This window comes from Podarcis liolepis (genome assembly GCF_965112155.1).
Source record: "Podarcis liolepis genome assembly, chromosome: 15".
Taxonomy (NCBI): Eukaryota; Metazoa; Chordata; class Lepidosauria; order Squamata; family Lacertidae; genus Podarcis; species Podarcis liolepis.
The window spans coordinates 25559925-25585826 of NC_139566.1; the positions used below are offsets into that span (position 1 = coordinate 25559925).

Below are 25902 nucleotides of genomic sequence, written 5' to 3' on the forward strand. Positions count from 1 at the left end.
CGACAGGAGTTGGAATCGGAAGAAGAAAAATTGTCGCAGAAAAGGGGCCAGATCCGCGAAGCTGACGAGTCCCTGCAGAGTGTCCTCCAGCAGAAAAAGGTACAGAGCCAAAACTCTAGTGGGAGGGAGTCCCACAGGCAAAGGACGTGGTCTAGCCACTGTACAGCCTGCTCTGAACTACCCATGACCTGGAGGGGGACGGCAGAGGAGCAGAACCCACGACTTTCCTCCTCTTTCTAGCATGTCGCTCTGGAGCTGGAGACTTTTCGGGAGGCCCTGGAAAAGAGCCAGAGGGAGGCGAGGAGGCTGCAGGTGATCATGGAAGAGAAGCGGAGCCAAGTGGATGAGGCCAGGTGTGTGAGGCAGGGGTGGCTAGGGCAGGGCCGTAGATAATGGGGGTCGGGTCTAGCTAGGGTCTCAGACCCGGGTGGGGAACCATTGACTCCCCAAAACACCTCAGTGATCACGCAGAGGTGTAAGGAGTCATCATCAGCAAGGGACCACGAGGGTCATCCAGCCTCTGCAAGGCAGGAATCTTCTTGTTGTTTCAGTTGTTATGATTATCCTTGCCATTACAGTGGTACCTTGGTTTTCAAATGTAATCTGTTCCGGAAGTCTGTTCCAAAACCAAAGCGTTCCAAAACCAAGGCGCACTTTCCCATAGAAAGTATTGCAAAACAGATTAATCTGTTCCAGACTTTTAAAAACAATCCCTAAAACAGCAATTTAACATGAATTTTACTATCTAACGAGACCATTGATCCATAAAATGAAAGCAATAATCAATGTACTGTACTATAAAATAAATAACACAGTATTGTAGATGATTAAAATTAAAAAAAAAATATTACCTGCACTAATGATAGTCATGGGGGGCTTTTATCCATTTCCACAGTCAATCAGTCAACCAATCAATCAATCAATCAATCAGTAGCTGAACTAGGATCCACATAGTCACAAAAACAAATTAACTGAAAAAGCCTCAAAACAAAAAACGCAAAACAAATAGCAAAAACAAAAGCACCAAATATAAGCTCCAATTATCACCTCAGAACACTGCAATTGGAAACGGAAGACTTGAACTACAGTGCGGGGGGGACGGGACACAAATTAGAAGCGCAACAGGAAACAGGGGGACTCATAACGGAGGACGTTTGGCTTCTGAAAAGGAATTCAAAAACCGGAACACCTCCTTCTGGTTTTGCAGCATTTGGGTTCCAAGTTGTTTGTGAACTAAGCTGTTCGAAAACCCAGGCACCACTGTATTGATTTCCTATGTAGCGATTTCACAATAAAAGCCCTATACGAGACAGTTGCATCTGTTAAAATGCAGTGGCACAGATATCAAAATAAGAAATCATTATGGAGGTACTTCAGAATGCTGAGCCCAGCGCCCTTTGCTCCTCTGCTGCTGACCTGAGGCCACAAGGTCCTTCTCTCTCCCCGTCTCTCCTTCCCATTTCCACCGCCTGACCTGCTGCTCTCTGTGACTCAGGGCTGACCTGTTGCTCCTGGAGTACAAGCGGGAAGCCTGCCTGAGGGACCTGCTGGCGCTGGAGCAGGAGCTGAGCGTGCTGAGGAGCCAGAGGAGCCAGCATGGGGCTGCCCAGGCAGACGTGAGTAGCAAGGGTTGCAAAGGCTTTGGTGGGATCTCTTCCATGGGCATCAAGCAAAGACACAACTCAAGTATTTGGACTGCCCTTCACAGAAATCTCAATAATAATAATAAATTTTATTTATACCCCGCCCTCCCCAGCCAAGGCCGGGCTCAGGGCGGCTAACACCAGGTATAAAAACAATTGATTAAAATACAACTTAAAAACAAGATTAAAGTACAACATTAAAATGCAGCCTCATTTCAGCAGAAACTCAAATCAAAAACTTTTTTGGGGGATGAAAACGTCAAATCTTGACCAAGGCCAACTATCCAGGCTGGTCCTACGTGGGCCAGAAAAAAGCCAGGGAAGTCCCCAAATAGGAGTTCTATCACAGAAGAAGAGTGAGGGTTAAGAAGCTTTCTTCCAGCTTGAGGGCCGTGCTTCTTCAAGGGCAACTTTCTGGAGGGGCCTGATGCCACTGGGGCGGGGCCAAAGGCAAAACTGGGGGGAGCCATGGCTGTGCCTATACCTGTTCCGCAGTGTGCGGCAGCCATGCGGACATTTCTGCGCACGCCATTCTCAATGCAAGCAAACGAACATCGTTGGTACACTTGCCCGTTTGGTACACTTGCCAGTGTGTTGGTACACTTGCCAGTGTGGTGTAGTGGTTAAGAGCGGTAGACTTGTAATCTGGTGAACCGGGTTCGCTTCCCCGCTCCTCCACATGCAGCTGCTGGGTGACCTTGGGCCAGTCACACTTCTCTGAAGTCTCTCAGCCCCACTCACCTCACAAGAGTGTTTGTTGTGGGGGAGGAAGGGAAAGGAGAATGTTAGCCGCTTTGAGACTCCTTCGGGTAGTGATAAAGCGGGATATCAAATCCAAACTCTTCTTCCTGCTGCTGTAATGCTCTTTCAGCAGGGAGTGTTTTCCATCTTCCTCTTCTTCTTTGGTGATCACTCGTAGCAGAGTAAGATTGTCTTCCATAAACACGGTTTTAACAGTGAGTCCATTAAGTGACTGTGGAGGCCTGTTCTGGATCCACATGTCCTTCCACAGTGGGGACATAGGTTTCCGGGCAGGAGTTGATCACGTTGTGGATTTGCCAAGCGTGCCTTCCTCTTAGCGGGTTTCTCCCTTGCGTCCTGAGTTCAAGTGTCTTCAAAGCCCATGACACCTTTGGCAAAGGCTGTTCTCCAACTGGAACACTCGCAGGCCAGTGTTTCCCAGTTGTTGGTGTTTATACTACATTTTTCTAGATTTTCCTTGAGAGAGTCTTTGAACCTCTGTTGTCGACCACCCACATTATGCTTACCATTTTTAAGTATCTGAGTAGCATAGTTGCTTCAGAAGACGACAATCAGGCATCCGCACAACAGGACCAATCCAACAAAGTTGAGGTTGGAGAATCATTGCTTCCATAAGCCCAGTTTCACCCGTGAGAAAGCCGTCTCCTGCACTGCCACAAGCTGACAACAGCCAGGCTGTGGGAAAGCTGGCCAGTTTGTGGATCTGAATGCCCTTAGCAGGCAACGGGCCTCTTGAACTCCTGCTGTCTCCTCCAACAGGTGTCTCGGTTAGCCGCTGAGAGGGAAGAGCTGAAGTTCCAGGTGAGCCAACTGGAAGGCAAGCTGTCTTCCTTGAAGCATCAGCTGAAGTCCTCCAGAGTAGAGCTGGCCTCTGTGAAGGAAACCTCAGGGGACGGAGCAGGACCACTGCAGGAGGTAGGAATGCTAGGCAGACTCTGGGCTCATGCCATTGGACCATGGCAGCCATCTTTGAGGCCCAGTCACCAGGGTTGCTAAGCTACGGTTGCCATATGTCTGGAATTTCCCAGGCATATTCAGAATACTCAGTCGGAAGCAGTATTTCCAGGGGGAAATCGCAAAAATGTCCGGTGAAATCTGGACGTATGGCAACCTATTTTGGACATATCGTTTGGGGCGATTTCCCTTAAAAATAGCCCAAAACAAAATGGTTGCAACAGGAGCAGGAAACCTGGTTTTTTAAAAAAAGAACGTATTAAATTTAAGTAATTTGGTTTGATTTGTAATAATTTGGAAAACTAATAAAAATAAATTGAAGAAAAAATACCTCAAAAACTTTGAGCTTTTTTTGGCAAAGCTGTTGAGCTTTTCTTTTCGGGGGGAGGGGGACTATTTTGAGCTATTTTTAAGGGAATTTGTCCAAAAAATCAACACTTCTGACATGGGTTGCCATACATCCGGGTTTTCCCAGGCATTTTTTGCGGTTTTCAGAAATTCCTCCCGGACGCTATTTCCAACGGACAAATCCTGGATATATCTGGGAAATCCCGGGCGTACGGCAGCCCTATGGTTAGCTGTGCATCCAGGGAAGGGCGGCAGCTGCGTAAATTCCCCCCAGATGTTACCTGCCACGTGTCAATCTTCCCAGGGGTCTTCTGCACCAGCTTTGCGGCCTGCTCACACCAAGAGAGGCCACTGTTGTGTGACTTCCTCCAAGCACAGGTTGCTCCAGGGGCCAGCGAGGCCGGCGTGCGGCGGGTGCAGGGGCTGGAGCGGAGGATCTCGGCTCTGCAGGCAACCCTTGGGGAGAAGGAGCAGGAGCTCTCGAGGCTACGCCAGACCGTCTCTGCCTTGGAGGCTGAAAAGGCGTCTTGGAGCGTCACTGCGGAGAGCCTGGCAGAAGAGCGCAAGAAGCAGCTGGACTTGTTGCGGCAACAGAAGGTGGCTTTTTGTTGCGAGGCGGGATTTGCAACTGTGTGCGTGGCAACTTTGTCACTCGGTCTAACTAAGGAACTCCCTGCTGCAGGAGGCGGGGGTGGCTTGAAAAAAAGGATCGGACTAATTCAAGGAGAAGAGGGCAATCGATGGCTACTAGGCACAATGGCTGCGCTTTGACCCCATGGCCAGAGGCAGCAATGCTTCTGAATGCCAGTGGCTGGAAGCTGCAGGAGGGAAGAGGGTTCTTGCACTCAGGTCCTGCTTGTGGGTTTCCCAGAAGAGGCATCTGATTGGCCGCTGTGAGATGAGGATGCTGGACTAGATGGGCCATTGCTCTGATGCAGTAGCCAGGCTCCTTTTCGGTTCTTATGTACAGTGGTACCTTGGTTCTCAAACTTTTTTTTTATAAGATATTTATTAAGATTTTTTTAAGATATTACAATACAAAATGAAAAAGGAAAAAAAATACAAAAGAAAAATGATTAAAAACCACTCCATTTTTCTATTACTTATTTTCCTTAGCTTGTTTCCCGGACCTCCTCATACCTCCCTTTTTTGTATTCCAGTTCAATTTGTTGGCTCAGCAAATACTTACCCTTTTTGTTTATCCTAATCTTTGGTCTTAAAATAGTAACATTAGATTTTTCCCTATTAAGCCATTTTTCATATTCCCTTAAAGCATTACAGCTGGAAACCACTTAATTTCTATCCAACATCATTCTAACATTCACTAATTTTACAATATTTCTGTAGATAGTCTTTAAATTTCTTCCAATCTTCTTCCACCAACTCTTCTCCCTGGTCTCGGATTCTGCCAGTCATTTCTGCCAGTTCCATATAGTCCATCAGCTTCATCTGCCATTCTTCCAGAGTGGGTAAATCTTGTGTCTTCCAATACTTTGCAATGAGTATTCTTGCTGCTGTTGTAGCGTACATAAAAAAAGTTCTATCCTTCTTTAGCACCAATTGGCCGACTATGCCCAGGAGGAAGGCCTTTGGTTTCTTCAAGAAGGTATATTTAAATACCTTTTTCAGTTCATTATATATCATTTCCCAGAAAGCCTTAATCCTTGGGCACGTCCACCAAAGGTGAAAAAATGTACCTTCAGTTTCTTTACATTCCCAGCATTTATTGTCGGGCAAGTGATAGATTTTTGCAAGCTTGACTGGGGTCATGTACCACCTGTAAATCATTTTCATAATATTCTCTCTCAAGGCATTACATGCCGTAAACTTCATACCTGTGGTCTCAAACTCAATCCGTTCTGGAAGTCCGTTCCAAAACCAAAGCGTTCCAAAACCAAGGCGCGCTTTGCCATAGAAAGCAATGCAAAATGGATTAATCCGAACCTGATCCAGAACACCCACCCACCCCACTCACATATGAAAACAAAGATCACCACAGCCAACCACAAATGAACAACCACACCCTAGGCCAACCCCAACCTCTCTCACCACCAAAGGAACACAAGCAAACAGCAGAGAACCTGCACAAGCAACGCTGACACCAAACCCTACGAATAGTAAGTAAAATAGAAACATCGCCACCCGACCCCACCCCCACCCATCTTCCCCCCCGCTCTACCTCTTTCTCCCTTTTCTTCCTAATGTCTCAACAAATGAAACTGATTTGTAAAAATGTTACATGGTAAAAATACAAGAGAGAGACATTACACATACTTTTGTAAATCAAGAAAATCTTTAATAAAAATACATTTAAAAACAAACAGATTAATCCATTCCAGACTTTTAAAAACAACCCCTAAAACAGCAATTTAACATGAATTTCACTATCTAACGAGACCATTGGTCTATAAAATGAAAGCAATAATCAATGTACTGTGCTATAAAATAAATAAGACAGTATTGTAGATGATAAAAGTAAAAATTATTTTTTACTTACCTGCACTAGTGATAGTTATTGTTTGGATGGGGGGCTTTTATCAATTTCCGCAGTCACACAATCAATCCATCAGTAGCTGAACTGGGTTCCACACAGTCACAATAAAAAGAAATGAACCGAAAAAGCCTCAAAAACACAAAATAAATTGCAAAACCAAAACGCCAAACTTAATCCGTTCCGGAAGTCGGTTTGACTTCTGAAATGTTCGAAAACCAAGGCGCAGCTTCTGATTGGCGCAGGTTCCCCGGAAACAATAGCCGACAGCCGCATCGGACGTTTGGCTTCCGAAAAATGTTTGAAAACCGGAACACTTACTTCCGAGTTTTCGGCATTTGAGACCCAAGGCGTTTGAGACCCAAGGTACCACTGTAGATGCAAAAGGGTGGTACCACCACATGTGTGTTAGGGAACCCCTCACCAGACAGCTGTGAAGGCATCTTTTCTGTCCACCTGCAGGAGGAAGAACTTACTCAGCTGCAGGAAGAGCTGGAGGGCAAAAAGCAGCAGGCCCTGCGAGAGGTAGGCATGGCAGCTCCCCTTGGCAACATCCCCGCGAGAGTTCCCCTTTCTCGAGCCCCACTGCATGGAGGAAACGGGCTTAGCTTCACTGCCTTAGCTGTAATTTGGGTTTGGTGTGGTTCGTGGCTGCAACCATGAAACCCAAATCCTGCTTTTGGATTAAGCCATTTTAATTGTTACAGTGGTGCCTCGCAAGACGAAAATAATCCGTTCCGCGAGTCTCTTCGTCTAGCGGTTTTTTGGTCTTGCGAAGCAACCCTATTAGCGGCTTAGCGCTATTAGCGGTTTAGCGGCTATTAAAGGCTTAGCGGCTATTAAAGGCTTAGCGGATTAGCGGCTAAAAGGCTATTAGCGGATTAGCGGCTTAGAAAAAGGGGGGGAAAGCGAAAACAAATCGGAACACTCGCAAGACGTTTTTGTCTTGCAAAGCAAGCCCATAGGGAAATCGTCTTGCGAAGCAGCTCAAAAACGGAAAACCCTTTCGTCTAGCAGGTTTTCCGTCTTGCGAGGCATTCGTCTTGCGGGGCACCACTGTATTTTATTTAACACAGGTTGTAAACAGCATTTGGTTTATTAAAGAAAACAAAAAGCCATTAAAATTCTCCACAAATTACAAAGTTAAAAACAGACATTTAAGCATTTCGAAATATAATTAAAACCAGCAGCTGCCTGTTTGTATCATGCAACATCTTTGGTATCGCCAGGAGGTGTTTGGGGGCGGTTCATTGTAGGCTGAGAGTCGTGCCCAGAGTTTTTCTCTACAGTCTTTAGAGCTAGGAAGTTGCTTTTGCTTCTTATTTTCTGCAAAAAATAAATTTGGCTTCCCCACCCCCTTTTAAGTTGTGGGCGAACATATCAGACGACACAGCGATTCTTCCAAAGCAGCTCTTTATTTGTAAGCTGGAACAGAACTGAACTGAGGAGCTCAGTCAGCCTGCTTATATAGAGCTCCAGAACAACGTACCGTATTTTTCGCTCTATAACACGCACCTGACCATAACACGCACATCGTTTTTAGAGGAGGAAAACAAGGGAAAAAATATTCTGAATGAAACAGTGGACGTATCATTTTTGTGCTTCATGCTGTGGCCACAGACATGTGATCTGATGGTGAATTTGGGGTGACCCAATGCAAAAATCCTGAGAATCCCTGTGGATCCATGCTTTGTAACCACGTTTTTGCACCATTGCAGCCCCAGGCAACAGTGGGTGCGTGATTTTTTTTTGGGGGGGGACAGGCTGTAGCCATGGACATGCTATGTGCTCTGATGGTGAATTTTGGCTGACCCAATGCAAAGATCCTGAGGATCCATGTGGATCCATGCTTTGTAACCACGTTTTTGCACCATTGCAGCCCCAGGCAACAGTGGGTGCGTGATTTTTTGGGGGGGGGACAGGCTGTAGCCATGGACATGCTATGTGCTCTGATGGTGAATTTTGGCTGACCCAATGCAAAGATCCTGAGGATCCATGTGGATCCATGCTTTGTAACCACGTTTTTGCACCATTGCAGCCCCAGGCAACAGTGGGTGCGTGATTTTTTTTTTGGGGGGGGGGACAGGCTGTAGCCATGGACATGCTATGTGCTCTGATGGTGAATTTTGGCTGACCCAATGCAAAGATCCTGAGGATCCATGTGGATCCATGCTTTGTAACCACGTTTTTGCACCATTGCAGCCCCAGGCAACAATGGGTGTGTGATTTTGGGGGGGGCAGGCTGTAGCCATGGACATGCTGTGTGCTCTGATGGTGAATTTGGGGTGACCCAATGCAAAGATCCTGAGGATCCATGTGGATCCATGCTTTGTAACCACATTTTAAGTGGGGAGGGAAGGAAAAACACAGAAGGCTAAGAATGCAGGAGAGGGCTATAACGTGAGGAAAGGAAGGCAAAAGTTTCCCCCCACCCACCCACGCAAGCCAGCCAGCGTGCGCTCTCTCTCTCTCTCTCTCTCTCTCTCTCTCCCTCTCCCTCTCCCTCCCACCAGCATGACAGAAGAAAGCATTTTAACTGCATTAAGAACTATTTAGCAGCGAAACCTAAGCTTTGCCATCCCTTAAGAGGTACAGACACTGTAATCTTCCAGATCGCATGAATTTACAGGCAAAACACTGTTTAAGGATTTCATCCTTTTAAATGGAAGAAAGCATATTTGAATGCTGTGTGTCTCCAAAAACAAAAAGCAGGAAGTCAAAGCAGAATTTTAAGCCGAACCTGTAATCTCTCTTCCCTTCACAAACATTGTTCCCTCCGGAGCAGGGAGAGGATAGAAGGAAGGACGATCCTTTCCTTTCCTTTCCTCTCTTCTTGCCTGGAGGGGAGGGGCTTTCCCTGCTCTTTGTTCCGTTTGAGCAAACACAGTAACGAAACAGAGCAGGGTGGGCAGTAAGACCCTGAGGCAGAATGCAGGAAAGCTGCCACTTCCTCTCTCACGGAGCTCCCTTCTCCCTGAAGCGCGGTTTGATTTTTGCCTCATTTTTCGGCTCCAGGGACACACATTCGCTGCATAACACGCACAGACATTTCCCCTTCCTTTTTAGGAGCAAAAATCTGCGTGTTATAGAGCGAAAAATACGGTAACTGTTGCAACTTTCTAAAACTATCCAATCACTGAACGTCGCTTTCGATCCTTCATTTGCATACCAACTATCCAATCACTGAACGTCACTTCCGATCCTTCATTTGCATAACTATCTACAGTATCCCCCTGCTGGCCCAGGGTGAGAACTTCAGTACATAACACCCCCCAAGTGCCAAATGCTGCATACAGCATGAATTTGCTGGCCCCACTACTGCCTTTGCTAACCATCTTTTTGTGGGTGCGGCTGGGGGGAAGAGCAGGGCATCTGTTGGACTTGTTCCATATTTGCCATTGGGTCCCCGGAGCACAGATTCACACAAAGTGGCAATCAACCTTGCAGGATTCAAAAGGATTTATTTTTTCTGGCCCACGTAGGACTAGTCTCGATAGTTAGTCTTGGTGAAGACTTGACGTTTTCATCCCCCAAAAAGTTTTTGATTTGAGTTTCTACTGAAATGAGGCTGCATTTTAATGTTGTATTTTAATATTGTTTTTAAAGTTGTATTTCAATCAATTGTTTTTATATCTGGTGTTAGCCACCCTGGGGAGGGCAGGGTATAAATATTATTATTATTATTATTATTATTATTATTATTATTATTATTATTATTATTATTATTATTTATTATTTGCAGTGGCTCTTTGAGTGACCAAAAGCAGTGTGAAATGTGGCATGTTCTAACTGATTTCCCCCTTTCTCTCTCTCTCAGCTTGCAGAGAGCCTGAAGCAGGCAAAAGCCAGAGCCCTCCAGGAGCAAGCGGCCAAATTTCAGAAAGAAGCAGAAGACCTTTGCAAGACCATAAAGGTGGCTATTACCCACGATGCCTTGAGGCATGGGCTGCTGCTGGCAATAACATTTGTATACCAACCTTTTTCCCTCAAGGGGTTAATTTGGAAGTTTGGTGGGGTGTCTTCCCTTTTAACCCCACACCATAAGCCTGACTTGGTCCAAACTGGATTCTTAGGTTCTTAAGGCAGGGGTGGAGAACTGCAGGCCCAGAGACCCAATGTGGCCCCTCATGCCTATCCATCTGGCCCTCGGGTCAAGCCATCTGGCCCCGCCCACTTTTGCTCTGGCCCCGCCCACCACTCACATGCCCCACCCAGAAGAATGCCCACATGGCAATGCGTCTCTCAGGCTGGCAATGACTTCTCGACCCTGTCCTAAGTTTAACCGCCGGTCTGGTTTAATTCTGTGGTTTAATTCCCGCTCTGAGACCCCACAGCTAATTCTCCCCTGGCCTCCTCACTGGCCCAAGTAGGACTAATTCAGCCAGCTAGCCCTGGTGATTATCTAATGCTTATTAGATGGATTTACCCTAAATTGATTTCTGAACTTTGAATTTTATTGTTATTCATGTTTTTATACTGTATTTTATGCTGCTTTTACAATTAAGTGTTTTAAATTTGTTGTTAGCCGCCCTGAGTCCGGTATAAATAAATTATTATTATTATTATTATTATTATTATTATTATTATTATTAATAATAATAATAATAATAATAATATTTTCCACTTTCTTCCCAGGAGCGAAATGCTGAAATTGCCCAGCAGCGGAAAGCTATGGAACAGCAAACCAAGGAGCTAAAGCAGGAAGCTCAGGAAATGGTAGGGGTACATTATTATTATTATTTGTTATTCTTATTCTTATTATTTTACATTTATAGCCCATTCTTCCTCCTTATGGCAAACAGATTTCAAAATAGAAAGGAAGCAAGAACATTTCAAAACAGTTTGAAACATTTGAAAAACAACTACAGTTCAAATATTCCAAAACATCCAACGCGTTTCTTAACTGTCTTGGGCAAAAATCCACATTGTTGATGGTGAATAAAGTCCTGTAGTTTAACGTTTTAGCTTTGATTTTTATAAAAAGGGTGCTGAGAGTTGCTAGGAGAGGCCCTCTGTTCCCTTCACAGAACTGCAGTTCCCAGACTTCCCTGGGAAGAGGGAGTGATGGCGAAAACTGCTCTGGGGATCATAGCTCTGCCCTGTTCTTCTCAGGTTCAGAACTCGCTGCTCCAGGAACGGAAGAGCCGGGAGGCCGAGACAAGGGCTGCCCTCCAGATGCAGCGCAAGGCCCTGGAAGAGCAGGAGCGGAAGATGCGGGGGGAACTCCAGGAAGCCCTGGAGAAGGAGAGGAAACTCAGCCTGGCCTTGCGGGACGAAGCAGACGACCTCCGCAAGGTAGCTGCTGAGAGAGGAGAGCGGTTCTGTGATCTCTGTGACACATAGCTGTCAACTTACAGATTTGAAAATAAGGGACCAGCAGCCTCGAAAATAAGGGATCAGCAGCCAAAATAAGGGATTTTGCTTAGCTTATGCACATCGGGGCTGCCGTCGTCCTGGCGTGAGGAGTTCCATCGGCCCTTCCTCGCCTGAGAGAGAGAGAGGGAGGGAGAGAGAGAGACTCTTGCCCGCGAGCCCAGCATGAGGCGGTTGCGGCACAGCCTCTGAAGCGCCGCCCTTCTGCGTCCCTCCCCATCCCCTCCTCTTCCTCCTCCCTCAGGTGCCTCCTCAGCCGCTGCTGCTGCCGCCTCCGGCTTCCCCTGGCAACGTGGCGGAAGTCTTGCAAGAGAGGGGCTGCCTGCCTGCCCACCGCTACCTGTCTCCTCACAATGCGCCCCTGAGGGGGAAAAGGGAGAGACGGAGACGCGGCAGCTCATGCGCGCGCTCTCTCTCGGTGGAGGACCCCGAGCCACTGCTTCCCTCCCGAGCCGGGCGAGCATGAAACCTGGGAAATTTAAGGGACATCATCAGTCCGGGACAGCAGAGGGACACGGTGCTGGGATAAGGGAGTTTCCCGCCAAATAAGGGACGGTTGGCAGCTATGCTGTGACAGTCGCTGGCAGAAGGAGTGGGGTGGAGGGAAAAGGATGCACACGGACCAGGCGGGAAGAAACTTTTGCAGTCTTGAGGGGCACATTCCTCTCTATGGGAGCTGCATGCCAATGGGGGACAGAAGAACAGTACCTTCGTTCTGTAGGTAACGTTGTAGCCGTGCAAATATTTTCCCTATGCACACACATCTTCATCCAGGCCACCAAGAGGCGATATCAATTAAAAGGGTAAAAGAGCATTGGGAAACAATTTATAATGAATTGGGGGGAAATGTTCAAAAGCACCTTTCCCCCAAAAACAGAGTCTGTTCCCAAAAAAACAGTGGACTGCTGAATGGAAGGGACAGCCAGCTTCCAAGAAACTGCGATCTACTCGCACAATTAAAAACTGGCAGTGATTTCCCCCTTTTGGGGGAGGGATCAGGGTGAAGGAATACAGTGGTACCTCGGGTTAAGAACTTAATTCATTCTGGAGGTCTGTTCTTAACCTGAAACTGTTCTTAACCTGAAGCACCACTTTAGCTAATGGGGCCTCCTGCTCCTGCCGTGCCGCCGGAGCACGATTTCTGTTCTCGTCCTGAAGCAAAGTTCTTAACCCAAGGTACTATTTCTGGGTTAGCGGAGTCTGTAACCTGAAGCATCTGTAACCCAAGGTACCACTGTAGATAGAAAAAGTTCCTCACCAAGAGATCGCTGATGAAACAGTCAGCCTCACAGCAGAGAGCTCCATCTTCCGGTATAGTGTTCTAAAGGGTGGGGCGAGGGGCTGGGGCCGAATGGAGGAGCCAGCGACCAACCACAATTCAACAAAACCTCTCAGGGATCAACCAGTAAATCGCAATCTACCTGTTGGACATCCCTGCTGAATGGTTTAGTTTATATAAAATATGCAGAGATTTAGTGCTATGTAAAATGAACCATGGAAAGAGAAGAAGGGAAGTCATTGATATTTTAAGGTGGTATAAATGAATATTCTAAATTGTAAAACAGAAAATTTAATTAATATATATATATTATTGTTATCATTTAAGCTACAGATGGGATAGCTCAGTTGGTTAGAGTGTGATGTTGACAACACCAAGGTCACAGGTTTGATCCCCTAAAGGACAGCTCCAAATTCCTGCATTGCAGAGGGTTGGACAATTCTATGGCAGGGAGAGTAGCAAATGTGGCCCTCCAAGGCTCTCTTTCTGGCCCTTGAGACTTTACGTAGGCCACACCCCTCACTGGCCCTGCTTTTCGTCCTCCTTGAGTGTTCACACCTTGCTGCAATGTGTATTTGAACTCTGATCATGCTTGCAGGTGGCGCTGTGGGTTAAACCACAGAGCCTAGGACTTGCCGATCAGAAGGTCGGCGGTTCGAATCCCCATGATGGGGTGAGCTCCCATTGCTCAGTCCCTGCTCCTGCAAGCCTAGCAGTTCGAAAGCAACTCAAAGTGCAAGTAGATAAATAGGTACCGCTCCGGCGGAAAGGTAAATGGCGTTTCCGTGTGCTGCTCTGGTTCGCCAGAAGCGGCTTAGTCATGCTGGCCACATAACCCGGAAGCTGTACGCCAGCTTCCTCGGCCAATAAAGCGAGATGAGCGCCGCAACCCCAGAGTCGGTCACGACTGGACCTAATGGTCAGGGGTCCCTTTACCTTTACATGCTTGCTTGCCTGGATGGTGATGCATGTATGATCACTGGAATTTCATTTAAAATTATATGTATTTGTGTGTGTGTGTTTGCGGGGAGTGGAGAGCTGAGGAACCCATGGTTTGTGCATGTCCTAATGTCCAAAGATAAGAGTCTTGCTCCGCCCACTTTTTTGCCTTCTGCCCCGTCCTCTAGTGGCACGTGACCCCGGAAGCATTGTCCACAAAGGGATATAGCCCTGGGGCTGATCTCCTTGGGCTGAAGCAGGGTCCCCACCCCTGAGAGGGGAGAAGGAGCGAGTAGGACAGGGAGGTTTGAATTAAAACAGTTTCTCCTGATGTATTTTTTTCTGCCCTAGAGGATCCAGGTGTTGGAGGACGAGGCTCGGGAGAAGAATGGGGCCATGGAAGACCTCCGGGCTCTGCTGCAAGCGGAGAAGACAGAAGCCTCGAGGAGGCTGCGAGAGGAGCTGGAGTTGGTGAGCAGGGAAGAAGCACCCCCTTCGTGTACTTTGGGGTCCCCTTCCCCCAGAAACAAGAGTTGTAGCTTCAGGATGTTATAGGGAAAAACCTCCTTTTCCCTTATGGGGTATCCAAGAGCCTGTACAGAGTCCTTAGGAGAAAATAACAGAGGCCAACCAGAGTATATTGAGAAGCAAGGCGGCTAGTAAGCCTGATCTTTATTAATCTGTTGCAACAGGGTCCCCACTCACCACACGCAGGAGGGAGGAGAACCCTGAACAATGGTGCACAAGCCCCTATAAAGACTTTTGAAATCGCCCACCCTGTTTCCCAAGACCACCCTTCTAAAACATCATACATACCTCACAGAAGGAGGTGGTCTACAGCAGAAATCCTTTCTGCCAGGATACCTGATATTGGCCGTTGATTATATTACCTGGGCAGCCTGGCCATTCTTTTGTGATGGTTAATACTTTAGTTCTGGGGTCCCAGGTCCCAGGCTCACCCTATTCATACACAAATATGCCCTTAAGACAGGATTTGTAAGCAAAAATACAATGGGGAGGATTTCCCGTTTCCTTCCTCCTTGCAGACAAATATTTGAGGTCAATTTGAGTGTCAAAATGGCTTCAGGATTGCTCTCCTGTACTATTTCAGACACGTGGTTTATATGCTTGCATATGTTTTTGCCTTGGTACATTTATGAACATTTAATTTATATTTGGGACCTTAGAATTCTTATAACAGCAACAACAGTTTGGCTTTGCAATTCCACCTCTCTCCTCCTCAAAACCTCACCTTAGCACAGCCCTGAAGTCCCACAACCTGCTATGGAAGTGGGGAGCCTGAGGGGCAGCCGGGCAGAAAGGAGAGCACAGACCTGGGCTGATGCCAGATACGGCCTGGGAAGCTGCCTTCTACTAAGTCAGACCACTGGTCCATCTAGTTCAGTATTGCTTACACTGACTGGCAGCAGCTCTCCAGAAGTTTTGGGCAAGGAGTTTCCCCCCAGCCTTACCTGGAGATGCCATTGGGAATGGAACCTGGGACCTTTTTAGCATGCAAAGCAAGTGCTCTTCTACTGAACTATACTGCCCTTAGCCTAAAAATAAATCAAGTCTCTAGTCCTTATGGTTCTTTTAAAAAAAGCAGTTGCATTAAATAGGAAGTTGGTCTATCTAGCTCAGTGTTGTTGGCACTGATTGGCAGCAGCTCTCCCGCGTTTCAGGCAGGGTACTGAATCTGGGACCTTGTATAAGACCTTGAATCAGATAAGTACTGGAGATGCAAAGAGGTGGAGGGAACGTTCTTCCATATGTGGTGGACTTGTAAAAGGGTAAAAGAGTACTGGGAAATGATCCATCATGAATAGAAAGAAAATGTTTAAAAGTACTTTAAAAGTACTTCCCCTCCCAAAAACAGAGTCCTTTTCATTGGGGATAATTCAGACTGAAATTCCCAGGTGTAAAAAAAGGTTGTTTATGTATGCTACTACTGCGGCCCGTGTTTTGTTAGCCCCAAAATGGAAAACGAGCGAGGTCCTAACCAAAGAAGAATGGCAACTTAAGTTGACAGAATATGCGCAGCTCGCAGGCTTAACATATAGAATAAGAGAACAAGAAGAACACACGTTTAGAGAAGATTGGAAAACATTCGTGGAATATATGGGAAATAATTTCGTACAGCTGAAAACGCTGGCAGCATTAAGATAAATTCAACAGTGTAAATAAGTTATGATGGGTGCGATACTGGAATACTGAATGGTATAGTTTCTGTAAAACACGCAGGGATTCATGATATGTAAAATGAACCATGGAAAGAGAAGAAGGGAAGTCACTGATATCTTAAGGATGTAAAAATGAGTACTTTAAATGGTAAAACAGAAAATTTAATAAAACTTATATTAAAATAAAGAACCTGGGACCTTTTAGCCTTTCCACACTGATACCGTGTACAGTGGTACCTTGGGTTAAGAACTTAATTCGTTCCAGAGGTCCGTTCTTAACCTGAAACTGTTCTTAACCTGAAGCACCACTTTGGCTAATGGGGCCTGCTGCTGTGCCGCCAGAGCACGATTTCTGTTCTCATCCTGAAGCAAAGTTCTTAACCCGAGGTACTATTTCTGGGTTAGTGGAGTCTGTAACCTGAAGTGTCTGTAACCTGAAGCGTATGTAACCCAAGGTACCACTGTAAATGTTAGCTGTGAGAAACCTGGGGTGCATCAGCGATGTCTGATCAAGGCAGCGTGGTTTCTGTCTCTCTCTCCCTGCCTAGGAAAAGGAAAAGTGGCGAATGCAGTTGCAGCGGACGGAGGAAGAGCAGCGCCTCCTGCTGGCTGAGCAGCGCGAGACGTCCCAGGCACAGACTGCAAGGGCTGACAGCTCTCTGGCCAGGGAGGTTGCCTTGGCATGCCAGAGACTCCGGGACCTGCTACCCCAAAAGGCCGGCCTGCCCCAGACGCTGCAAGGGTACAAGTTGGATCCAGAGGGGAGGGAGCTGAATGGCACTCTTCCTGGGTTGAAATTAGTTATTTATATTTTATCTCGCTTCCACCAGCCCTAGCCACTTTCTAGCTTCCTGCCTTTCATGGACTCAGAATGGCAGAGTTGGAAGGGACCCCTGAGGGGTATCTAGTCCAACCCCCTGCAATGTGGGAATCTCAGTACATGGTTCCCCCATCACCTCTGTCTCTGGTTTTTGTTATTTTTTTTAGCTCTGCAACCTGATTTCAGGGGGTGGGGAGGCTTTGCTTCTATTTCTCCAAAATAGCTTCACACCTTCCTGTCCTCCGCATATACAGTTTACAGCTTTACTTCTGGTCTTTTGGGTGTTTTTTAAAAAGGTTTTTTTAAAAAAACTACCATCCTCATTGACTGGAGTGAGGGCAAACCTCAGGTCCAGGGGGCTGAAACCGGTTTCGAAGTCCTTAAAGTATTATTTCTTGCTATCAGAGAGTTGGGCATCTTATCTATGGCCCATGTTTAGCCTGCCCATTCCCCCCCCCCCCAAGGAGTTCAGGCACACAGTCCCCCCCCCCAACATGTTATCCTCACAACAACCCTGTGAGGCAGGCAGGGATAGTTGTGTTCTCTCTTTCAGCCGATGGGCCACCTAGTGATTTTCACAGCCAGCTGGGGATGAGTCCAACAGCCCAGTTGCTAAACCACGGGAGTACCTTGTTTTTCCCCCACAGGCTTGCTTTGGCCTGTGGCTTTGCGGCCTGTTTGTGCGTTGCGTTTACACGGAGGAAGGGATTGTGTGAATTTGGGTGTGTGTGTGTGTGTGACCTGCTAAGTGACTTCACTTTCCCCCAAAGACCCTGGAAGTCCTGGCCGCTATCTTAGGCTACCTCTCTTCATCCCCCAAGGAAGCCAGCGCTCCTCTCCTCCAGCCACGCTCTCCGGGCCTTGCAAGAGGTGACGGAAGAAACTCAGCACTACCTCCGAGAACTGAAGCACGAGGCAGAGGTGCAGAGGCAACAGGCCCTTCAGACCCAGAGGGAGAAGGTGAATGGGGTTGAGCTGCCATCTCTTGCCTGGGGGTGGGATATAAGTAAGGCAGCCTGGGGGCCACTGTGCAAGGAGGGTTTGGGATCAAACAGGTATGCTCCATTAATGATTGGAGAGAGAAATTGGCTGCCGGCCAGAGCCCAGAACACCAGAGTGGAGTATATAGCCCCAGCTCAGTAGGAGGCAGCTTTTGATACATCCATTCCAAGTGCAGTCCTCTAATTGTCTGGCCAACTGCTGTGACTTTTCTGCCATGTCAGGAGCGGGAGCTGAGGCAGCAGCAGGAGAAGCTTCACCTGGACAACCGGTCGGCTCTAGATGCTCTGAAGGAGCAACTAGTCCAGGTGAGCAAAAACCGCCCCCCGCTCCCAATAGCTCTGTGCAGCTGTGGCTGCCTTCCTCTGGATTTAAACCGCTGTGTTTCATGCAATGTCAGAGGTAAAGGTAAAGGGACCCCTGACCATTGGGTCCAGTCGTGGCCGACTCGGGTTGCGGCGCTCATCTCGCTTTATTGGCCAAGGGAACCGGCGTACGGCTTCCGGGTCATGTGGCCAGCATGACTAAGCCGCTTCTGGCGAACCAGAGCAGTGCACAGAAACACCTTTTACCTTCCCGCTGGAGTGGTACCTGTTTATCTACTTGCACTTTGACGTGCTTTCGAACTGCTAGGTTGGCAGGAGCAGGGACCGAACAATGGGAGCTCACCCCGTTGCGAGGATTCAAACCACCGACCTTCTGATCAGAGGACCCGGGTTTAAAAGAGCACCTATCCACAGCTGCACATGTAAAGAAAAAAAAATGTTCATCATACACAGAATTTCTTAAAATTATAAAATAGTCAGTGAAGTAAAGCTCTTCTATAATTCTAGAACTGGTGGGAGTAGGTTCCGTGGTTCTAACTATGCAGTGCTTGAAGAAATATTTTCTCTTTTCTACCTGGAACCTTCCAGCTTCATTGGTGGCCCTGAGGCAGGGATGGCCACTAATTTGGATGGCTTTAAAAGAGGATTAGGCAAATTCACGGAGGAGAGGATGGCTCCACAGTCAGAAGGAAAGGAGCAGGAGGGGAGAGGTGCTGTTGTTTGGTGGGGCTGAACACATCCCTGTAAACTGCTGGGACTCTCATTCCAAAGGCAAGGAAGCCATTCCCAGTTATCAGGAGCCCAGTTCCTGTCCCATTTGATGGAACATCAGCCAACCATTCCGGACAAAGGTCAGCCACCATCTGTGGCAACATGGAACAGGGTTGATGCTAGGCGGTGAAAATGTTTGCCAAGCCTGCAAGTTCTTCTGGGGAGTCAGAGCATTGGCAGCTCTCCAAGGTTTCAGGCAGGGGGCCATTCCAGATCTCCTAGCACCCTTCTTCGTGAAAAGCTCTGCCACTGAGCCAGGGCAATCCGGTTCCCCTTCAGGAGCACCTGGAAGACATCGCCACCTTGCAGAGCAGCTGGGTGAAGGAGATGGCGGGGAAGGAAGACGCATCGCTGCGCCAGCAGCTGCAGAAGGACGGCGAGCAGCAAAGCCAGAGAAGTGTGGCCTCTGGGAAGGGCCGGACATCCTGCCAACTGGCCAGTGAGTTTAAGGAGGAGCTGGAGGCGGAGGTGGAGAGGTGAGGACCCCAGGAGCTATCTGAAAGTACACATCAATTGGGAGAACAGGTTACACCATGGTGAGAGATTTGCGGTTCCTCTCTCCCCTTGCAGGCGCCTGTCCAGGGACAAGCCCATGGATTTTCACAGGAACCTGGAGGCATCCGGTTCGGAATTCAGACAGTTCTGCATGGTAAAGGGGAAGGGGTGCTTGGGAGGCGTTTGGCAAAGGCCTGCCCCCTTTGGGCCATGTGAGAGTTGGGACCCCTGCTCTGTGTACACTGAGCCACTGCCTCCATGCACCCCTCTTGTCCAGCAGGGCTGCAGTCCAGTGCCAGAGCAGTGTGGTTCAGTGGCAGAGCATCTGCCTTGCATGCAAAAGGTCCCTGGTTCAATCCCAGGTAGACTCCATCTGAAATCCTGCAGAGCTGCTGCCAGTCAGTGCAGATGATTCCAATCTAGATGGGCCACTGGTCTGACTTGGGTATGAAGTCTGGGCAGCCATCTTGGGGCCACATGCCAGTGGTGAGCGGAGCCCAAGGCAAAAGTGGGCGGGGCAACACATGAGTTTTTTACCTTTGTACAGTAGGTTAGTTTCCACTCTCTGCCCCCCACCCAAGGGACACAATTGCAGAACAGACTCTAGCCAGACAAAAGCACTTGCGGGGGGTGTATCCTTGGGGAGAGTCTGGAAGGCCAGACTGAGCCCTGGAGGGCGTCACCCTGCCTGATGTTTGTCTCCCCTAGTTGATGACCTCAGTCCTTTCTGCTGCATTTCACAACTTTTCCTTCCTCTCTCCTACCTGCTTTTTGCAGGGTCGAAATGAATACCTGCACCCCGGCCCACTCTGTTCTCCGGCGCTGAATGCAGACCCTTTCTCCAGCCAGCGCCTCTTCAGCACCCCAAGACTGCTGCAGCACCTGCAGAGACGAATCCGAGAACTGAGGGCGGAGAATGCCCTGTATTGCAGAGGCAGCACAAGTAGCTATGGCCATTTGCGGGGAGATCTCACCTGCAGAAGCAAGGTAAGAGCTTGTTTCAGCTCTTGGGGGACAGGGGAGTAGAAAGGGCAAGGTCTTAATTCCGCAGGAGCACTGGGGGGGGGGGGAACCCACTGAGAATTATTTGGCTTACTGAGAAGCTGTTTCAATTTTTTAAGGCGAGTTTCTAGTCCATATGGGGGAGAAGATATGCTTGAAAGTGGCCTGTGGAGTACTGAGAAACTGAAGATTTTGAATGGCTGTCCATAGCATTTCACAATGGCGAGCAAAACAAAAATTGTGCATTTATTTATATTTTGCAGTCTGTTATTTTACATGTGTGTGTGTAGCATATTGCATTTTCCTGTACAGTGGTACCTCTGGTTTCGTACTTAATTCGTTCCGGAGGTCCGTTCTTAACCTGAAACTGTTCTTAACCTGAAGCACCACTTTAGCTAATGGGGCCTCCTGCTCCTGCCGCACCACCGTCGCGCGATTTCTGTTCTCATCCTGAAGCAAAGTTCTTAATCCGAGGTACTATTTCTGGATTAGCGGAGTCTGTAACCTGAAGCGTCTGCAACCTGAAGCATATGTAACCTGAGATACCACTGTATTTTCCACCATTCCACCTCATTGACTGGGCCTGAATTCTAGCAATATGAGTTTTCTGCCTGATCCACTTTCTCCACAATCGCATCATCTTACACATCCTGTATCCCATGCCCCTTCCTGCATTTCAGAGGCACCTGACGTCAGAGCTCTCCTCCTCTCAGTTGCACAGGAAGAGCAGCTGGAAGTAAAACAGTCTGAGTGGGACAGATGAGGCGTCACAACAGCAAGGAAGTCGGAAAAGCTTCACCCAGAAATGGTGCTTTGTGCAGAGTACAGCAGAGGAAGGAATAACCATGACCGGAAGAGCAGATTTTGAAGCTGCTGGTTTGAGGACATCACAAGAGCTCTGAAGCTGGAGGTCCAACTCGCCCAGCTTCCTGTTCTCACATTGGGCAACTAGATGTCTCTGGTGGCCAATTAGATGTCTCTGGGAAGCCTGAAAGCTGGACCTGAGATATTAGTCTCTTGCAGCAAAGAATCATGTAGCACCTTAAAGACTAACACATGTATTCTGGCATAAGCTTTCATCGGCTATAGACTGCTCCGCAAACACATGTGCCATCTACAAGTAGGAAATTCATTTTTATAATACTAAACAGAGAGCCAGCGTGGTATAGTGGTTAGTGTCAGACCTGGGAGAACCAGGGTTCTAAATCCCTGCTCAGCCATTAACCTCCCTGCCAATCACTGACTCTCAACCTACCTCACAGGGTTGTTGTGAGGAAAAATGGAGGGGGGTCAAAGCGTTCATGCCACATTGAGCTCCTTCGAAGAAAGGTGGGATATAAATGTAACACATAAAATGATGCGATGGGGAACTTTTTTAAAAAAAAATAAAAGTGCTGAGTTTGGGCAGCTGTTTATGGCTAATCTGGTCAGTTGTGTGATTATGGCTATAACTGTGCTATAATGGCAACCAAGGATGGCAAAGGGTCCCTAAGAGATCCCTAGCAAGTGGTGATAAATTGTCAGAATAAGCCTTTATCTTTAAAAAATAATAATAGTAGGATTTCTAATCAAATTTTTGAAATGGAAGTAAAAGGAGTTCAAATTGATGATGCTGAACAAGAACTAGACAGTAAGAACTGTTGGATAGTGGAACGGTATCCCTCAAAAGGTGATGGAATCTCCCTCATTGGAGGTTTTTAGCAGAGATTGGGGGGGGGCACCTGTCAGGGATTTTCTTTAGCTGCAACTCCTGCATAGCAGGGGGTTGGACTAGATGACCCTTGGGGTCCCTTCCAACGCTACAGTTCTGATAAAGGTCTGGAGATGTCAAAACAAGAATCATCCCGTGTCATGTGCTCACCCTCTTCCCTATAATGCAGGGATAGGGAACCCTTTTCTTCCCCAGTCTGAGTTTTAGTCACAGTGAGATAAGCAGAGTGTGTTGTTGCATTTTATTTCTGGCTTTGCCAACCTGGTGTGCTTTGGATGTTTCGGACTACAACTCCCATAAGCCCCAGCCAGTGCACACACCAGGTGCATGCTTACTTTATGAAGTCAGAAATGTAGTGCAAGACTACTTTAAAGGTTACTATTATTTTAATACGTCATGGGGTTTTTTAAAAAAAAAAAAAGTTCACAAGGCTTCAATAAAATGTAGACTTTATTATACATATCAAACCATAACACACAAAATTACCCTCAACTTGTAAGAAAAGTAGCCGTGCCGTCCTATAAATAGTTTTGTACAGCCAGATATTTCTGAAGTCCTTTTATACACACTTCTTTCTTCAGTGTACAACTGAGTTCAGAGGTTCTGCTCGGATATTCCCCAAGTCAAGAGCTGAATCCGTCTCTTCATCAATTTCTCCAATTACAGCCCTATAAGAAAAGTACTGTATTGTAAACTCCTGCAAGTGAAATGCTTCAGCTCTGAAACAAAGTTGATATGCTGAAACAATATTTCTTCCACTCAGCAAGTACTGTATTTTTCCATCTATAAGACGCCCCCATGTATAAGACATTCCCATTTAAGAAAATGGGGGGGGGGGGGATACTATCTGTGTATAAGACGAGCCCAGCTTTTGAACATTATTTTAGAGTAAAAAAAAATAGTCTTATACACAGAAAAGTACGGTATCTTTTTTATCCTAACATATAGCACTGAAAAACTGAACAGGTTATTTCAATTGGTCTACTCTGGACATGATTTTGTTGGATATATAATCTATTGTTATAGTTACTTATGAACTATAAAACAGTGACATCAAAAGGGAAGCTTTCTGAAATAATGTCAAGCTACAGTAGCTGGGATAGCTCAGTAGGTAAGAGCATGAGGCTCTTAATCTTGGGGTTGTGGGTTGAAGCCCCACGTTGGGCAAAAGATTCCTGCATTGCAGGGGGTGGACTAGATAACCCTCATGGTCCTTTCCAACTCTGATTCTCTGATATCCCCCTGGAAAAGAATGGATTGTACTTTCATCAGACATGTAAGGTCCTTGGCTTCTTTTTGCCAGGTGGAACAATCACCCCATGTGCTGTTCTGGGGGTTTTCCTGACCCCATTAGAGCCAACCTGGGGGACAGAAAGTGAACAAGTGTGTGAATGTATGTTGTGCTGGTGGGACTACTTGCGCTGGACCTAACTAGCACAACTGTTTAGTTGAATCTGGCCCCTTGAGAGCTAAGCAAATGCTTTGCTACTTTAGCTCAGATTGCACTACCTTATTAAAAAAAAAAAAGGAGGGTGTGGCAAACTTACACATTATCACCTCTTACAATATACAATCCCAATACTACTTGTTCCACTCCTTGTGAAGAACTGAACACTCTTTCATGGCTTTCATCCAAAATCAAGTTGATGGTCTGATCAAAACCCTTGAGCGTTCCCTTTAAGAAATAAAAATGTAAATTAAAAAGCAATGAAGTACTCCAAATTATCAACATTTATCTCGATTCATAAACACGTCCTAAACACATTACACCACTTACTATGATAAAGCTTTAATGATTAAAAGATTTTTTAAGTAACCCTTCAGAGGCACTCCCTACACTAAGTGACTTTAAATTATCAATGCAATTCATTTTTCCATGGGTTCTTTTATCTTTCCCAAACAGCAGACTTAAAAAGTAGGAAGATAAATCTTTTGAGAACAGTGGTCACTGATTTGCAACTTGCTGTCATTCACACACACACACACACACACACACACACACACACACACATATATATATATATATCCTGCAATTTTTTTCATCTCTTCAACTCTCTTCAACTCTCAGTTTCCAGCTCTTCCAGGATAGACATGTTTTGCAGAAGTAGTATTAAGTTATTTACAGCAAGGATTTGAGCAAAATACTCACTTCTAGTAAATTGCCTAACCACATAGCACCAAGGTCAGTGGCACCTAATTCAGAACATATTTACTTGATATGTCTGATGAACTGTTTTACAATTAAACTTGAAGTCCAGCAGAAGCCAAGATATGTGTGCAGCCTAAGCATCTACTTCAAAGTCTGAGGGAAAGGCCATAGTTCAGTGTTTGGAGCATCTGTTTGAATGCAGAAAAGCCCACATTCAATCCCTGTTATCTTCAGGTAGGTCTGGGAGAGAGACCCTTGCCAGAAACCCTGGAGAACCACTGCTGGTCAGTGGAGACAGTACTGAGCTAGATGGACCAACTAGATGGTTTTACTTAGTAGAAGGCAGCTTCCTGTGTTCCTAAGTGCCACTCTGCTTACAGAACTACTTGTGTATTCCTGTAAATACAACTCAACCGCCTTTAAAAGATCAGGGCTTTATTTTCCCACGCAAGTATAATCTAGTACAAAACATTTCCAATCATTTACATATTTAAAAACAGGGTAAGACTTATATTTACAAGCAATTCTTACCACAATCATTCGGCCGTCTGAAGTAATTACAGCAACAGTACCTGAGACTCAAGTTAAAGAAATATTTTGAAACAACATACATATAAACAACAGGAAAAGGAGTTTCCTCTGGATTTAGTGCCTTTTAAGAAGCTGAGCGTGAGGTTGAAGAGGTGTGTAGACCAGGAGGGCACAGAACACAAAGAACTGAGGAAAGAGTGAGAAATTCAACCTCTTGCAATCACCAAAGCTGATAGAAAAGGTTTCCCATGCCCCACCTGTTTTAAGGATTTTGTGTGTGTGGGGGGGGGGTGCCCTTGCTGTTGAGATGCAAATCTTAGACTACAATACCATAGCTGTCAACCTTCCCTTTTTTTGTGGAAAATTCCCTTATCCCAGCGCCGTTTACCACCGCTTTCCTGGATTGTTAGATATCCCGTAGACTGTCCCTGGGACGGGTGAGGCTGCCGATCCCTTATTTTCAAGGCTGCTGATCCCTTATTTTCAAATTTGAAAGTTGACAACTATGCAATACCCATCAACCCCTAGCAAGTGCAGCCCATCTTGGACCACAATTCCCATTGACCCCGAGCTAGAGCAGCCATCTTGGATGATTAACTAGCAAGGGCTGATGGGAGTTGTAGTCCAAAACAGCTGCTTCTTTGTGTCGAACGGGGAGTACCTGTATCCCAAACCTTCGAGAGGGGAGAAGATGGATGGAGGCTGGTTTCAAATGGTTAAAAACCATTTAAAAAAAGAAAAAAGAAAAGAAGAGCAGCGGAAGTGGCTGCGCGCGTCCCACCCAAGGCAACCCAGCCCACAAAGGGATGGAAATTTTCGCGTGTAACTGAGGAAAAGCAGGAGCGTTAACGCGCAGGCGCAGAATTCCGCTTCAAACCAGTGTCGTCGTTCCCCCCTCGCCCGGTCTCATAATGCAGCGCCCCCCCCCCCCGACAGACAGGCCGCCCGCGGAAGGATACGGTTAATGTAGTTCTCCAACGCGGAGGTCATGGCGGCAATCCTTCCCGGCTCCCGCTGAATCCAGCTCCCGCGAGACTTCCCGGTATCTCGCGTGAAAGTGAGCGGAGGCGGCCCCTGAAGCAAATCGACATCCGGGGCTTCAAGCGGCGCATGCGTAGAGACGCTTTTG

At 46.9% G+C, this 25902-nt stretch overlaps 2 protein-coding genes across 2 annotated transcripts in view; one reads left to right on the top strand and one right to left on the bottom strand.

Moving 5' to 3' along the window:
* Positions 1-23801, top strand: part of LOC310693890 (uncharacterized protein) — a gene marked incomplete at its 5' end in the record, with an annotated part of 32640 nt that extends 8839 nt beyond the window's left edge. The window contains 17 exons of the mRNA XM_083476285.1: positions 7-99; positions 241-353; positions 1496-1616; positions 3165-3320; positions 4086-4304; positions 6661-6723; positions 10016-10111; positions 10834-10914; positions 11311-11493; positions 14141-14260; positions 16518-16711; positions 17611-17749; positions 18013-18096; positions 19165-19361; positions 19456-19534; positions 20158-20367; positions 21063-23801. Coding sequence (XP_083332411.1) covers positions 7-99; positions 241-353; positions 1496-1616; positions 3165-3320; positions 4086-4304; positions 6661-6723; positions 10016-10111; positions 10834-10914; positions 11311-11493; positions 14141-14260; positions 16518-16711; positions 17611-17749; positions 18013-18096; positions 19165-19361; positions 19456-19534; positions 20158-20367; positions 21063-21122 — 2208 coding nt within the window. The 3' untranslated portion in view covers positions 21123-23801. The remainder of the gene's footprint in view (positions 1-6; positions 100-240; positions 354-1495; positions 1617-3164; positions 3321-4085; positions 4305-6660; positions 6724-10015; positions 10112-10833; positions 10915-11310; positions 11494-14140; positions 14261-16517; positions 16712-17610; positions 17750-18012; positions 18097-19164; positions 19362-19455; positions 19535-20157; positions 20368-21062) is intronic.
* On the bottom strand, positions 22526-25884 carry LSM8 (LSM8 homolog, U6 small nuclear RNA associated). The gene is made up of 4 exons (XM_083478968.1): positions 25733-25884; positions 24774-24814; positions 23641-23768; positions 22526-22761 (listed from the first exon to the last, which is right to left on the bottom strand). Exons 1-4 carry the CDS (start codon positions 25761-25763, stop codon positions 22671-22673), a joined length of 291 nt encoding a protein of 96 aa, XP_083335094.1. The 5' UTR covers positions 25764-25884; the 3' UTR covers positions 22526-22670.
* Between the last annotated feature and the right edge of the window lie 18 nt (positions 25885-25902).

Excerpts from the sequence above, each read along its gene's own strand:
- LSM8 (XM_083478968.1), bottom strand. The coding sequence starts at position 25,763 with ATGACCTCCGCGTTGGAGAACTACATTAACC. Across the intron at positions 24,815-25,732 it reads GTTGGAGAACTACATTAACC|GTACTGTTGCTGTAATTACT; the intron begins GTATCCTTCCGC and ends CTTGAGTCTCAG. Across the intron at positions 23,769-24,773 it reads CAGACGGCCGAATGATTGTG|GGAACGCTCAAGGGTTTTGA; the intron begins GTAAGAATTGCT and ends TATTTCTTAAAG.